This window comes from Sinocyclocheilus rhinocerous, unplaced genomic scaffold (assembly GCF_001515625.1).
Source record: "Sinocyclocheilus rhinocerous isolate Xijiao unplaced genomic scaffold, SAMN03320098_v1.1 scaffold3008, whole genome shotgun sequence".
Taxonomy (NCBI): domain Eukaryota; kingdom Metazoa; phylum Chordata; class Actinopteri; order Cypriniformes; family Cyprinidae; genus Sinocyclocheilus; species Sinocyclocheilus rhinocerous.
The window spans coordinates 376,058-389,375 of record NW_015652302.1 but is presented as its reverse complement, the minus strand read 5'-3'; the positions used below and the strand labels follow the sequence as shown (position 1 = coordinate 389,375).

At 35.7% G+C, this 13,318-nt stretch overlaps 1 protein-coding gene and 1 long non-coding RNA gene across 2 annotated transcripts; one reads left to right on the top strand and one right to left on the bottom strand.

Annotated features, from left to right (window-relative positions):
• Positions 1-2,425: 2,425 nt before the first annotated feature.
• On the bottom strand, positions 2,426-13,276 carry LOC107714620 (uncharacterized). Its single transcript, XR_001636999.1, has 3 exons — positions 13,006-13,276; positions 12,832-12,879; positions 2,426-2,498 (listed from the first exon to the last, which is right to left on the bottom strand). It is a non-coding gene; the product is annotated as an uncharacterized LOC107714620 (long non-coding RNA).
• On the top strand, positions 7,129-10,182 carry LOC107714619 (basic helix-loop-helix transcription factor scleraxis-like). The gene is made up of 2 exons (XM_016520530.1): positions 7,129-7,933; positions 10,106-10,182. The coding sequence occupies exons 1-2, from the start codon at positions 7,370-7,372 to the stop codon at positions 10,142-10,144; spliced, it is 603 nt and encodes a 200-aa protein (XP_016376016.1). The 5' UTR covers positions 7,129-7,369; the 3' UTR covers positions 10,145-10,182.
• Positions 13,277-13,318: the final 42 nt, after the last annotated feature.

Here is a 13,318-nt window from a genome sequence, read left to right as displayed (position 1 = left end):
ATTTTATTATGCATCTAATTCGATTAGAATTTAAATGAAAGACAAATGCTGAGGACAGACAGTCAAGGTTGTACACTCACTGTTACTGATGTTTTCTATGAATCACTGATATATACGCTGTTACGTAATGAACATATTTCAAACGTAATGTGTAATGTAACGAACATATGTCACGGACCATGCTGGTAAATGTTGTAATGAACACATATGTGACCTTGTGCACTCTGACATTCTGCCTTGGTCGAGCAGGAATCGGCAATGACGCTGGGTAATCGCCATTAATAAAAAATAATAGCTGCAAATTGCAAATTTCCTGTCAAGCTAGCCACCCCCTTGAGAAGTACTTGCGCCTGTAAATGTGTGATCTGACATTTTTATTCATTATCGGGACATATTTCAAAAAATTTCTGAACCACTTAGAAAAAATTGCACCTAATACTATACCAATGAAAACATTTATTTTAAGTGTATTTTTGATAATGAAAATATCTGTTATTAAGTCATTAGTTATTAACTCTTCATTATTAGCTCTTAACTATTAATTAATAACATATATATATATAAATAAAACAGTGCCATTTTTACAGAAATTTTTTTTGTAGATATACTCTCATTTTAAACACAAACACATATGAAATGAATCCTGACTCACTGTTTTCCATATAACAGTAAACTGTGAAATTTAAACAAATGTAGCAGCAAATAATGTAAAAATAATTTTTAAGTACATTTCCTAAAACCTTTGTACAGTTAAAACATCTTTAATAATAATAAAAAAAAAAAAATTCACTAAAATAAAAAAGCGTGACGCTACAAATTAGTGAAGTGGTTGCATCCTAGATGAGGAGCAGATGTTTTAAAGGGATAGTTCACCCAAAAATGAAAATTCTGTCATGAATTAATCACCATCATGTCGTTCCAAACTGGTAAGACCTTCATTCATTTTCGGAACACAAATTAAGACATTTTTGATTAAATCCGAGAGCTTTCTGACCCTGCATAGACAACAATGCAACTACCACGTTCAAGGCCCAGAAAGGTAGTAAGGACATTGTTAAAATAGTCCATGTGACATCAGTGGTTCAACCTTCATTTTATGAAGCTACGAGAATACTTTTTGTGTGCAAAAAAAAAAAAAAGATAGTGAATTCATTCAACAATTTCTTCTCTTCCCTGTCAGTCTTCGACGTGCATTCACAACAGTACCACGCATACATGTGGTTCTGCTGATGCAGGAGCCAGAGTTCTGACGTAGAACCCGGATGCGCTGCGCCTTGTTTGCAAGCAGAGGAATACACACGCATGCATTTTGGTACTCTCGTGAGTGTGCGGTGAGTAATTAATGACAGAATTTTCACTTTTGGGTGAACTATCCCTTTAAGATTTTGTTCTGGTGTGGCACCTGGAGCAGATATATGATGTGTTCCCACAATGAAGAGTGAACAAAGAGGAGAATGCTTTGAATTTGAAAGAGTCACTAAATTAGCAGTGAGCCATTGTTAGCGGGGCCACAGGTTAGTCCCAGGGCTCCAGTTAGAATGGGCGGAGGTGGATTTTACAAGCCCAGGCTGAAGAGCCGCAGCGGGATTGCCCTCACCAGCTGCCTGCTTTACAAGGCAAACTTCAAAGATAAGGCCTTGACTTACCCCCCTCCAGTACTTGCCACACCACCAACTACACTCCTTCTTTGGGTTACACAGTGTGAGTAAAGCAACATGTTTCACGGTTCACTTGTAATTACTTATTCTGAGTGACACACTCCAGTATGTGAGAAAATGCCTGTTGACTAATGGGGTTTTAGGGAAACCTGTCACACAAGATGATGGCAGGACTCCACAGACCCCCAAATATGATGACCCCCTTCCTAATATATACTGTAAAAGCAGCCATATATTTTCATACATAAAGACTGATTTATACTATGTGAGAAAAAAACTGAAAACATAAAGACATGTTGTCTGTCAAATTTAATAACCGACTTTTATATTATTACTGTATTAAAATATTATCTGGAAAATACAGATTTTGTAATAACTATTTTTTTGAACTCACTAATATTACAGTAATATTAGATATATTCACCTGAGGAGAACGTTTTTTTAATTCAACTAAATTTGTATAGTGCTTTTCGCAATAGGTATTGTTCCAGAGCAGTTGTAATGTTAACTTTGACAGTCCTAAAAAAAATACATAATACAAAATATTTGTTTCCTCTCAAATTGTAGAACTATATTATAAAAGTATTATTTTATATTATAAAATAATAAAAACATACATATTTTTCCTTTATATTATATTATCAATGTTTGATCAGGATTCTGTAAGGTAGATCTGTCAGAAAAGCTCTGAAGGGCACAGAATTCCCGAAGTTTCTAAACGGTTCACTTTTTCCATCTCAAAACCCCACTGACCTGCTTTGCCGTCTGAATTCTTTGGCTTCTGAGGAACGGGATGATTACGGCATGGAATTTCAGTGAAGACTGACTTAATTTCTGCTCCTGAAATAGAGGGGTTGGAAGTCAGAGGCAAGGCCGCAGAAAGGCAATTACCAGTCAGCAGTGGAGAGATGAGATAGACGCCAGATTATTATTCCTAGTTCAATTGAGGGGTTGAGCTTACGTGACCTACTCTAAACAGCATTGCCCTATTTTACAGAAACAGCCCCAGTCTATAGATCTGACTGATGAGGTCACAATTCATTACTAATTAGACCTCTTACGTGACACGTAAAGTGATATGCATGTTAAAATGAGACAGCTGATAGGGTCTCTCTATCCCTCTCTCTCTCCCTCCACCCCTAAATCCATCTCCTCTTACACTAAATGAGCCAGCTGCGGAGGCCCTGTCCTGTCAGGCGTGGTTGCTGCCTGCTGGCCTGTCCCCAACTATGGCTAGACAGCGGAGTCCCCCGATAGTTGACTGGACGTACGTCCGGCAGGCATCCATAACAACCGTCTGCAGTCCTGAGCAAAGGATTAGTGATGGATTTTGACAGTTTCCCGACCGATGCCAGAAGAGTTCAACTACATAGGGCACAAGGAGAAGGGCACTTAATGCTGGGATGACGTTTTACCACAGATGTTCCAGAGAAAGTAATGATAATCAGATGTAGAGAAGAACGAACTACCGATCTGCTCTGATTTCTAGACATTAAGTTTCAGAATACACAGCATTACTGCAATGAGCTTATGCAAGTTTGCTCATACTGATGACACAAGTCTTCGTTATTATTTCTTTCATCTAAATGAGTCATTCTGGTTATGTATATGGGCCATTCTACAGAATTGCTGCAAACTGCTGTCCCACAACCAAAAAACACATTTAAAAAGCATTTAAGTATTAAAATCTTAGATGTTTAATAAGATCCTTCTATTATCTATTGAAACCCACAATAATATATAAAATATTAGTAAGATTAATATATATAAAATCATACTTTATTGGGTACTTTCAGTTGGGAGGTGGCCGTCCCGTACCCTGACCTTTAAATTTCAACTTATGAAAATGATATTGAAATTATTTTTGTATTTTTTTCCATTGTTGTTTTTAAAAGTATCTTTTTGATTTTTACAAAAAAAAGTGAATTAATTAGAAAATTGTATATTTTCTTTGTAAATTATGAAGCTTTATGTAAAAAAAAAAATGTGTCCCGCATTTCTCATGTCACTACCGAGACGGTGTATGTTTTAGTCCATTGGCCGAGACTGATTTTAACTACAGCCCTAAATTTGTGATCAGGAAATATTCCTGTGCGAGTAGATAGGTCCCATCACTTTGAGGTAAATGTGTTCAAAAGTCTGAAAAATCTGTGTGTAACTTTAAGGAACGTCACTACCGAACACTTTTTTCTGTATTCCATAACATTTAGTTTTTATATGTGTACCACTGTTCAGAACTGTGCTAGCTAACCATGTGCTGATTAGCATTTTTGAGCTAGGTACAAAAGTATCTAAAATTGTCACTACCTACACAGTCACAACCAAAACATGTCATCATTGTTTCAGTAGTGACAAAAGGGAACACATAATTCTCATATTTGGGGAAAATAAACAAAATTTTAGTACAGTTATGCAATTTTTTTGTATTTTAGTATGCTTTAGTAGTGTTTCAGTATGTGAGTTAAAATTCTGTAATGTGATGTGGTTGCTACCAAAGTATTACTGTCACTACAGAAAATGTGCCGTCACTACCGAAACATGGGATGTTTTGTCAAAAATAAAGTATACTGAATTATCAACTAAGATGTTATGGTAGTGTTTGGTTCATTGAATATTCAAACTAATGAATCCTTAACTTTGAAATCAGTATTATAAACCTTTTGCCTGGATTCGAAACTGGATTCGAAATACAACAAATCTCATAAATTACACTTGAAATATTGTTAAAAATTATTATTTATTTACCTCTGAGAAATTTTAATAAAATAGCAAAAAACTATATTTATAATGTAGATGTAAGCTAAATTTGAATAGGTCAATATAACCCTTCTAATTAAATTATTATTACTGTGTTTCGGCAGTGACAAATTTGGGGAGAGGACAAATATTCCAAAACTTTCTATAAAAAAAAAATAGAGAATTAACAGCACAATTACTAGAAATCTGTACCTTGGATATTATACAAATTTTTTTGGAAAAGACATTGTTTCCAACTCTGATTTTGGACCAATTCTGTAGAATGGCCCATATGAGGACATGAAAATGTATACTCAGCTCTACTATTTTTTTTCTATAAGGAACCTTTTAATTGTAATTTAATTTTCATTTCACAACTTTGGTTTGACCAGGGGCCTGTACCATGATGGTGGCTGAACAAACTCAGGGTTACAGGATTAGTTTTGAGTTGACAAAACCAAACCAGTCCAATCCGGCTTTGTTGGTACCATGAAGCTGATCATCAACTTTCTCTGTCAACTCAGGCTTGATCCTGAGTTAATTGGGCACGTGCACTTGAAAGTGTGACATCAGTAATGAACAGCCAATCAGATGCCTTGAAACTGTGATTCACTTCTTGAGAGAGAGTCAGTGCGATTCACTACCAAAGATTAAAAGATTGAACAATATGAAGAATTTAAACACATTTACATGAGATGAAACGATCTTTCCAGGAAAGAGGGAAACTTAAAGAAAACATCTTGCCATATAAGTGCAAGTAAAAGTAGTAAAGTTCGTTTATAGAGTTGATCATATTTATAGGTTTAAAAACACTTTAAAATCTAAGCTCATATGTAGTCATGTTTAAAGCTATTGATTCTAAAACTTATTTATATTGCATATTATCTATATGTTTATATTAATTTAAAATAAAAGCTTGATAATTACTATTAAACTAAGCTAGCTTGTGTAATGGATTAAGGGTATAATAATTAAATAAATCATATAAACCAATTATAAAAAATAAAAATCTGACATTTTATCTTTAAAAATGTTTTACTATGTAGCGTCCTTTAATTTGGAGTAAGAGAAACTAGGGGAGTGGCTTTATTACATCAAACATGTGTCACTTTACTTGAAGCTGATTGGTCAGATTTCGGTTTGAGATCTCTAAACCAGAACATAACCTGCTGGTTAGCTGTGGAGCTTAAGTTACTATGGTGATGAACACCACTAAAAGCCAAGCCACTTTCATGGTACCTAAAACCCAGGATTGGTGCAAACTAAACTGAAATTTACCTGGCTAGCCAGCTAATCCGGCTTCATGGTACAGGCCCCAGGTTGCCATTTCTCCATGTTTTTAAGCTTTAAAAAAATAGAAATATTCCAGATGCTCCAGATTTATTTTTATTTATTTATTTATTTATTTATTTATTTATTTATTGTTTTTGTCTACCCAAACGTTTTTAATCCAATGTCTTTTCTTGTGAATAATTAATTAAAGCCAAGTACAAAATGGCATTATCATCTAGGAAGTGACATCATTTTAGGAAGCGACTAAATATAAATAAATAAATAAAATACCTAATATATTAGCAATGGACTTAATGAATTCTATTTTGTGGTTTTATTTGATTGGTTTCATTCTAAAACATTCCATCTTGTTTGAAAACAGAAATTAGTGTGATGGTATAAAATTTTTAAAAGATGATTAAAAATAAGTTACTCATGTAAGTTAATGCAGTCTCTTACTGAGCAGTTGCTATCTTTACCTCTTTATTTCCAGCATGTTAAATTTCTTCGCCCAAACATATTAATTTTTTAAAAGTTACATAGCTCAAAACGTACAACAGGAAATACCAGAATGGTAAATATAAGTGCATTAGGATCCTGTAATGGTTGAAAAATATTTAGATAAAGAGCATACCATTTTGGCAACGTTTGAAAAGAATGGCAAATGAAAATATAAGTGTGCCCACGACTGTCATACAGCTTTTCAAACAACCAATCCAACTATCACCTCCACCCAACCATTATAAGCGTCATTATGTGCTTACAGTGCAAACCCTCCCCAGCCCAGGGCACTTCCTGTTTAATCAGCACTAGAGCTGCTAGTGAACAATCCCCATACACAATAACTAATATTATGGAGTATGAAGAATTCATATTATGAATGTTGCATAATATCCTGTGATATTAACCATCAGCAACTGTGCAATCATTTGTCAGGCCTCCTGTGACCGTGGTGCCAAAGGTAAAACGATCTGGTCTAACATCCACAGACTAAACGCTGTATTTAGGTTCGGATTGGATTGATTCATGAGCATCTGGCTCTGACAATTCATGTTTGTAGGGGAAATTTAATAGACTGAATTTAAATTTCAGTATGAAAGAAATAAAAATGTAATGCACTGAAAGAAATGAAGCAATCTATCATATAGATTAATCTTCAGTGGAAGCATTTCAGGGTCAAGTTTTAAAAAATACTAATGTGGAGTGAAAGAGACAGAAGGAGAGAGAGAGAAGTCACCGTATTCTCTCATTCCTCCCACTTGCTCACTGGATTTCACATTTACGGTGGTTAAAGTGAGAGCGGACCCCAGCCACACCCCCTGACTATAAATCCAAGGCATAAGGAAACGCTCAGCTGAAATCACACGTGGAACTGAAGGATCTGGAGCTCACAAACTCATTCACACACACACGTCTGGGAGGCGACTTGGCATGCTGTGAGCCCAAATAACTGATGACAGTGGAGAAAAGAGCATTTATTATGAATGAGTGAGGGTCAAGCATCGCTGGATTGGTTGGATCCCTAAAGCAGGACTGGTTACAGAAGCTAGTCACTTCGCATGCAGACCATAGTGTAGACTGGGGTGTACGATTAGAAATTGGGATTGAGTTCACTCCTGTGTTTGTGCAAAGTAGAACGATTCAATAGAGATTTCTACGCAAGGGCGAAGAGTAAAGTCCAGGGGTCCCGTAAGGTGCTGAGCATGTCTTTTGCAATGGTGCGACCAACCCCAGGTCATTTCTTGTGCTCTGAGATCAGCATGCACTCCGAGGATGATGACAACGGCAGTGAGGGTTCTGGATCTGATGACAAGTCCTTCCGAATGGCCGGCCACGGCTACGGCGCATTTAAGTTGGGTGCTCGCAAAAAGAGGTACGGCTGCCGACCGGTAGCAGCTCCCAGCGAGCTCCGTTCTCAGATCGTCGAGATACGCCAGAGGAACACCGCGAACGCCCGAGAGCGGGACCGCACGAACAGTGTGAACACGGCGTTCACCGCTCTGAGGACGCTCATACCTACCGAACCAGCTGACAGGAAGCTGTCTAAGATTGAGACGCTGCGGTTGGCCTCCAGCTACATCTCGCACCTGGGGAACGTGCTGCTGGTTGGAGAGGAGTGTGGAGATGGCCAACCTTGTCTCAGGAGCTCGGGAGCCTTGTGTCATCACCTCCACAACCTTCCAAAGAACTCGACACCCAGCCCGGACTCAGAAAACTCACAGCCCAGACAGATCTGCACATTCTGCCTTAGTAACCAGAGACGGCTGGTGAGTAGCTTGATGAAATGTAGCTGTCAAAATGTATGACAGGTTAGATAGAGATCAAATCTGACTGACATTTATAGAACAGTCAAAACTTGGAAAATTAGGTGTTTAGTCATTTAGTTGTTGTTGTTATTTTGTGACAGGTCAGAGGTCAGTGCATTGTTACTGATTCATGAACTTTATCTGAGATTTAAAGCGGTGGTTCACCCAAAAAACAAACACTCTGTCATTTACTCTCCATCATGTCATTCTAAATCTATATGACTTTCTTTCTTCTATGAAACAGATACTTTAAATAATATTTCATATATTTTTGTCCAAACGATAAAAATCAGTGGGGACTTTTATTGTATGTACAAAAACATTTTTTTTTTTTTCAAAATATCATCTTTTGTGTTCTACAAAAGAAAAGAAAGCCATACGGGTTTGGAACGACATGAGGGTGACAAAATGATGACAGAATGTTCATTGTTGGGTGAGCTATCTCTTTAAATGCCATTTATCATAATAGTCTAGTGACTGATACAATGAAACGTTCTGAGTGTGCAATTGACAGATAAGCAGATATTTATGCATAGCTGTTTGAGCTCACATTAGCATAATTTCTTGATGTCATCAGATCATAAATACAGATCACTTTGGCACTGAAACTTGGCAAACCCCTTAATATGCTTGGTCTGACTTCATCCACATTAATTAACATCTACCGCATTCTAAATGAAAGTGTTTACATGAGCCTCTGTGATGAAAACAAGCGATTCATTTGGCTCTAGACAAAACTTTCACAGAGAGGTACACAAAATGTCACGAACACTCTCTGTACAGGCTGCTATGCGTCTGCTGTGTTTGTGCAGCGCATTAGAAACATCTGGTCTATTCCCCTGACAACCTGAATGTCTTCCTGCGCAGTTCACGAATGTCCTGAGTTCCACCAAAGCCTTCAACACCCTCATCATCAATAAGATGGCTAATCCTGAACAGACCCTTTAAACACCACAGTTTAATGAAAACACTCCAAATTCATCCTTTCATCTAGCATTTCATATGCTATTACTGAAATAATATGGCCGTATTCGATGGGCCACAGAGGATTATTTATTTATTAATCAAAATTTCATCGGCTGCGACCAATTAATGAGAGCTGATGAACTCAAATTTGTCAGTGTTCAACCGCAAACATTTAAAAGACTTTGTTTTATCAGCTGAAAGCACTTATTTTTCTGTTATGAGTTAAATTTAAGATTTATTTTTCTCTCTTAGTCCATTAGACTAGATCAGTCTTTCTTAAAGTATGTACACCTAAAGTCCCACAGGTATTAAGCTCAAGTACCCCTTCATAAATGCCAAACCAGTAAAAATAACTTACTGTATATTACACTAGGTTTCATTTTTTTTTAAAAAAAGAAAGAAAGAATGCTTTTCCACCAAAAAAAAAAACAATCCAAGAACTGCATCTAACAGCTATAAAATTATCATCAGCATTATTAAAATAAATGAATGCATTAAAATTAATGTAATATTAATTACCCAAAAATCATGTGATTGATTTTATTTGATTTTTTATTAATTTATTTAAAGTAATTATATATTCTGATGGCCCTAATTATTTTAAATGCATGATTTAAGTGTTTTTAATAGGTAAATTTAATTAAATGTACATTTAAATATAAATTTTAAATTTAGATATACATTTTTATTGACAGAGAGCTATCATAATCCCTAAAAGTTATCATTTCTATATGGATCTGATGTATTATTGAATGAACAGATTTTATGCTACATATTCATACAGAAAAAGGGAACAAGCACAAAAACATGCCAAACGTAATGGCAAAACACACACCCAGAAGTGCCTATTGATTAATATGTACCAGGTGGATATGTGACCAAAGATGACGTTATGGTAAGACCCCCAACACTCCAAAGCGATCAGATTCCCTAAATGAGATCTATCTTTGAGATGGTCCTGATTATGATTCAGACGTCTGAATAAATCTGACCTGTTGGTAATGACGGTCAGAGTTCAACTGCTCATCAGTGTCCTAATGTGTTTAAAAATCTAATGAGATAATTGTTTTTATGTGTCTGTAAAACAAATGGATGTACAAGATGTATAAAGACCCTTTAACCTACAAGCTACTCATTCTCTGATCACTTTGTTTTCTTTTCTTTCAGAACAAAGACAGAGAAAGAAAAACTGCATTAAGAAGTTAATGATGAGGAGAAGAGAGAGTAAAAGAGCATTTCCATCACATCTGCCTGAAGGAGCGCGTCGGAGCGTACTGAACATTTGGTGTAAATTTGCTGTAAATAAGCTGTTTAATCGAATGCAACACTTCTTAACCAAGTTACAACTTCCTGGTGGACGGCGTCATAATGGACAACTACACTGCATTCCGCATTTCCATATTTAGAAGCCAAAAACTTTGTGAATTTCATCATAACCTCTTTTTTGTTTTATATAGAGGTGATATACTTTTATACAAAAGTGATAGGGATGAAGAGGATGATTTGTAATTTAAAAACAGCGAAAGAAAAAAAATGAAAGAAAAAAGGGACTTGCTTGCTAACCAGCAAAGAACCTGTTTGTGTTTTTTTGGGTTTGTCTATGATGCATATATTTTGTAACACTGAACTTTATTTACAAATGACATAGGCTTTTTTTCCTATCAGAACACATTCCTACAGTTCGATCAAACATTAATGTCAAGGAGTTGTTTGTTATTCTGTAAGTAAACAATTATTGTTATTTTTATTTATTTATGCCGACTAAAATTTCAAAACATCGTTTAAACCAAATTATGTATATGTCAGGGTTGAAAAATCTTGAGTTTGAGGGCTTAAATGAATTCAGACAGACTGTGAGAGGTCTGCAACAGTAACTGAGAAACAGTGTTGGGCAGTAACTAGTAACTAGTTACTGTAATATATTACTTTTTGCAGTAACTAGTAGTGTAACTAATTTCTAATAAGATTTTAGTAATTATATTACAGTTACCATCCATAAAACAGCTTAGTTACTTTTGATGCCTCAACCCGCTGATTTAAAATCCAACAATCAAATAATTCCTAGATTTATTTTCATAATTTTCACGACGTGCAGCAGACAAACTTGGAATATGGAAAAGCTTATACATTCAGCAGATAGAAATATTGCATTATATTGATTTTAGGAAAAAAGATGATCATGAGCACTTTTGTGTAAGTTGTGGCTTTACTTTACTCTGACATTACATCCCACCCACATCTCTCTGATCAGCATGTGGTACATTATATAATTAAAAATCTTTTTGAAAAATTAAAGTTTCTTACAAACTTAATGAAATATAATTGTATATGGGTAACGGAGAAATGACAATTAGCTTCATGCTACACATGACAATTAATGAGATTAATACACATGAGATCATGAACACTTCTACTTGAATGTCAAAGTCAACAGTCCTCTTACCAATTTCTATCAAATCTCACAAAGCTCAAAATTTTAATTGTAGTGTAACTTATACCGGTAGCTATAATTATCTGGTAGAGATTTTCGACTATCGTCTCTATCGCGGTTACACATGACGTTGCTGTGCCATGTGGTCACAAAAAATTTTTGGTTGGAGCAGCAAAAGAGAACTCATTTCGCTATATGTGAGCGCCATCTGAGAGATCGTTTCATAGAGAGCGGGAGTATTGAACCGAGTTATTTTTTCCACTGTATAGGCCTTGAACAGTTAAATACACACCTGTATGTGTCAAAATGCCTGTCTTTGCAAGTGAAAGCAAACAGCTGAGAAAGAAAGCACGTGTAACAGTATATTGGATCCGGGCAGCTCTTAAAGTGACAGCAGTCATTCATGTTAATCAAGCAACAAATGAGAGAAAATCTCTCACTGCTCTTGACAATCACTTTTGTAACTTTGATAAGAAATATATATTTAATTTATACAGCGAAGAATATGCTTCATTTTTATTCATTTGATTACTTTATGTATGTAGCATTTCTTATTTATATGTTCTACAGTAGTTTTTTTTTGTCCTATTGCTTGTAATTAGTTTCTTATTCTTATTTAATCGCTGACTGTTTACTTGTCTTCAGTGAGCTTAAGTTTTTTTTAGGCTAATATTAGTTTTTTGTGATATTGACACTGGTGACAAGAACTATGACGTTTTTAAGGTATCATAAAAACCTCATTTAAAGCAAAAATAACAATATTGTGATATATATTGTTACCGTGAAATAAAATTATCGCCCAACCCTACTATATACTGACAATTATTCCTAAATCCAAGCAAGTAAACAGGTAATCTAACATTTTTTAAAAATGTGATTTGCTGTAGTGCTGAATGTCACTATCCTAAAACCGTCAGCATTGTTCTCGTCTCCTCTCAGTAAACTCTTAGTAAAGTCTCCCACACTCAGTGGATCCCTCTGTTCAGCTCAGCCATATTTCGCTCAATATAGAGTCTGTGAACTGTAACCAGTCTAGTGCTCTCAGATCATTTAACTCACTCTTTCCCTCTCCATCTGCTTCTCTTATCCAACATCAACAGCGCTTCATCATCCCCTGTGGCTGGAGACGGCACTGTAGAGACTAGTTGCCATGGCAACAGAACTGGTCCACTTATACCACTTTCTGCATGGAAACAGGTCCGATATTCATACAGTTTAACTAAGGTTAAGAGATCGATAGCTGAATGGCACAAAAAATGGAGACTGTTTCTGGGACACAAGGCTTTAAAATCATGTTTGAGAAAGTTAAATTAAGTTGTAAATGGTATCTAGCGTGGCGCTTTTAGCATCAAAAACAAAGGTTTGATTTCCAAGCCAATGCATGAAACCATAATATTCAAACCTTTAAAGCAACGCGAGCTGCTAAGGATAAAAGTGTCCGAAAAAAGTACTGCACACTGACCTGTACGGTGGATGTCGTTGGATATTATTGTCAAAGAAAGAGTCAGACCTGTAATTAAAGACATCAGAAAGGTATTAGAAACTTTCCACATATGATGAACTCCACCAAAAATGTTACAAACAAGTATGACCTTAAAAATTATCTGAATGATTTCATATGAAGTACAATACAAACCTTCTCTAAGTGGAATAATACGCGCCCTAAATATGCTAACCAGCAGCACCTGCATACTGAAGAGGGAAAGGGTATGAATATCCTCAGGTCATTCCTTTGGTAATGGGCTTGGAATCGGAGTGTTTTGTATGGTCCAAAAATGAAAAGCCAGGATCCTGTGACAATTCTTAATATGTGTCAGTCAAAATACTTTGTCTTTTTGGTATCTGTTATTGGATTTCAAACAGATTTGAAGTGCATAAAGATGTTCTTTTCTTCCATTCTGCTGTCTTTTTTGTATTAGATCTGTTTTGTTTTCTCTCAGAGTGTTTAT

What these genes read in the sequence shown, in the direction of transcription:
- LOC107714619 (XM_016520530.1), top strand. Translation starts at nt 7,370, where the DNA reads ATGTCTTTTGCAATGGTGCGACCAACCCCAGGTCATTTCTTGTGCTCT. An exon ending in TTAGTAACCAGAGACGGCTG is followed by an intron (nt 7,934 to 10,105) that starts GTGAGTAGCTTG and finishes CTTTTCTTTCAG; the next exon opens with AACAAAGACAGAGAAAGAAA.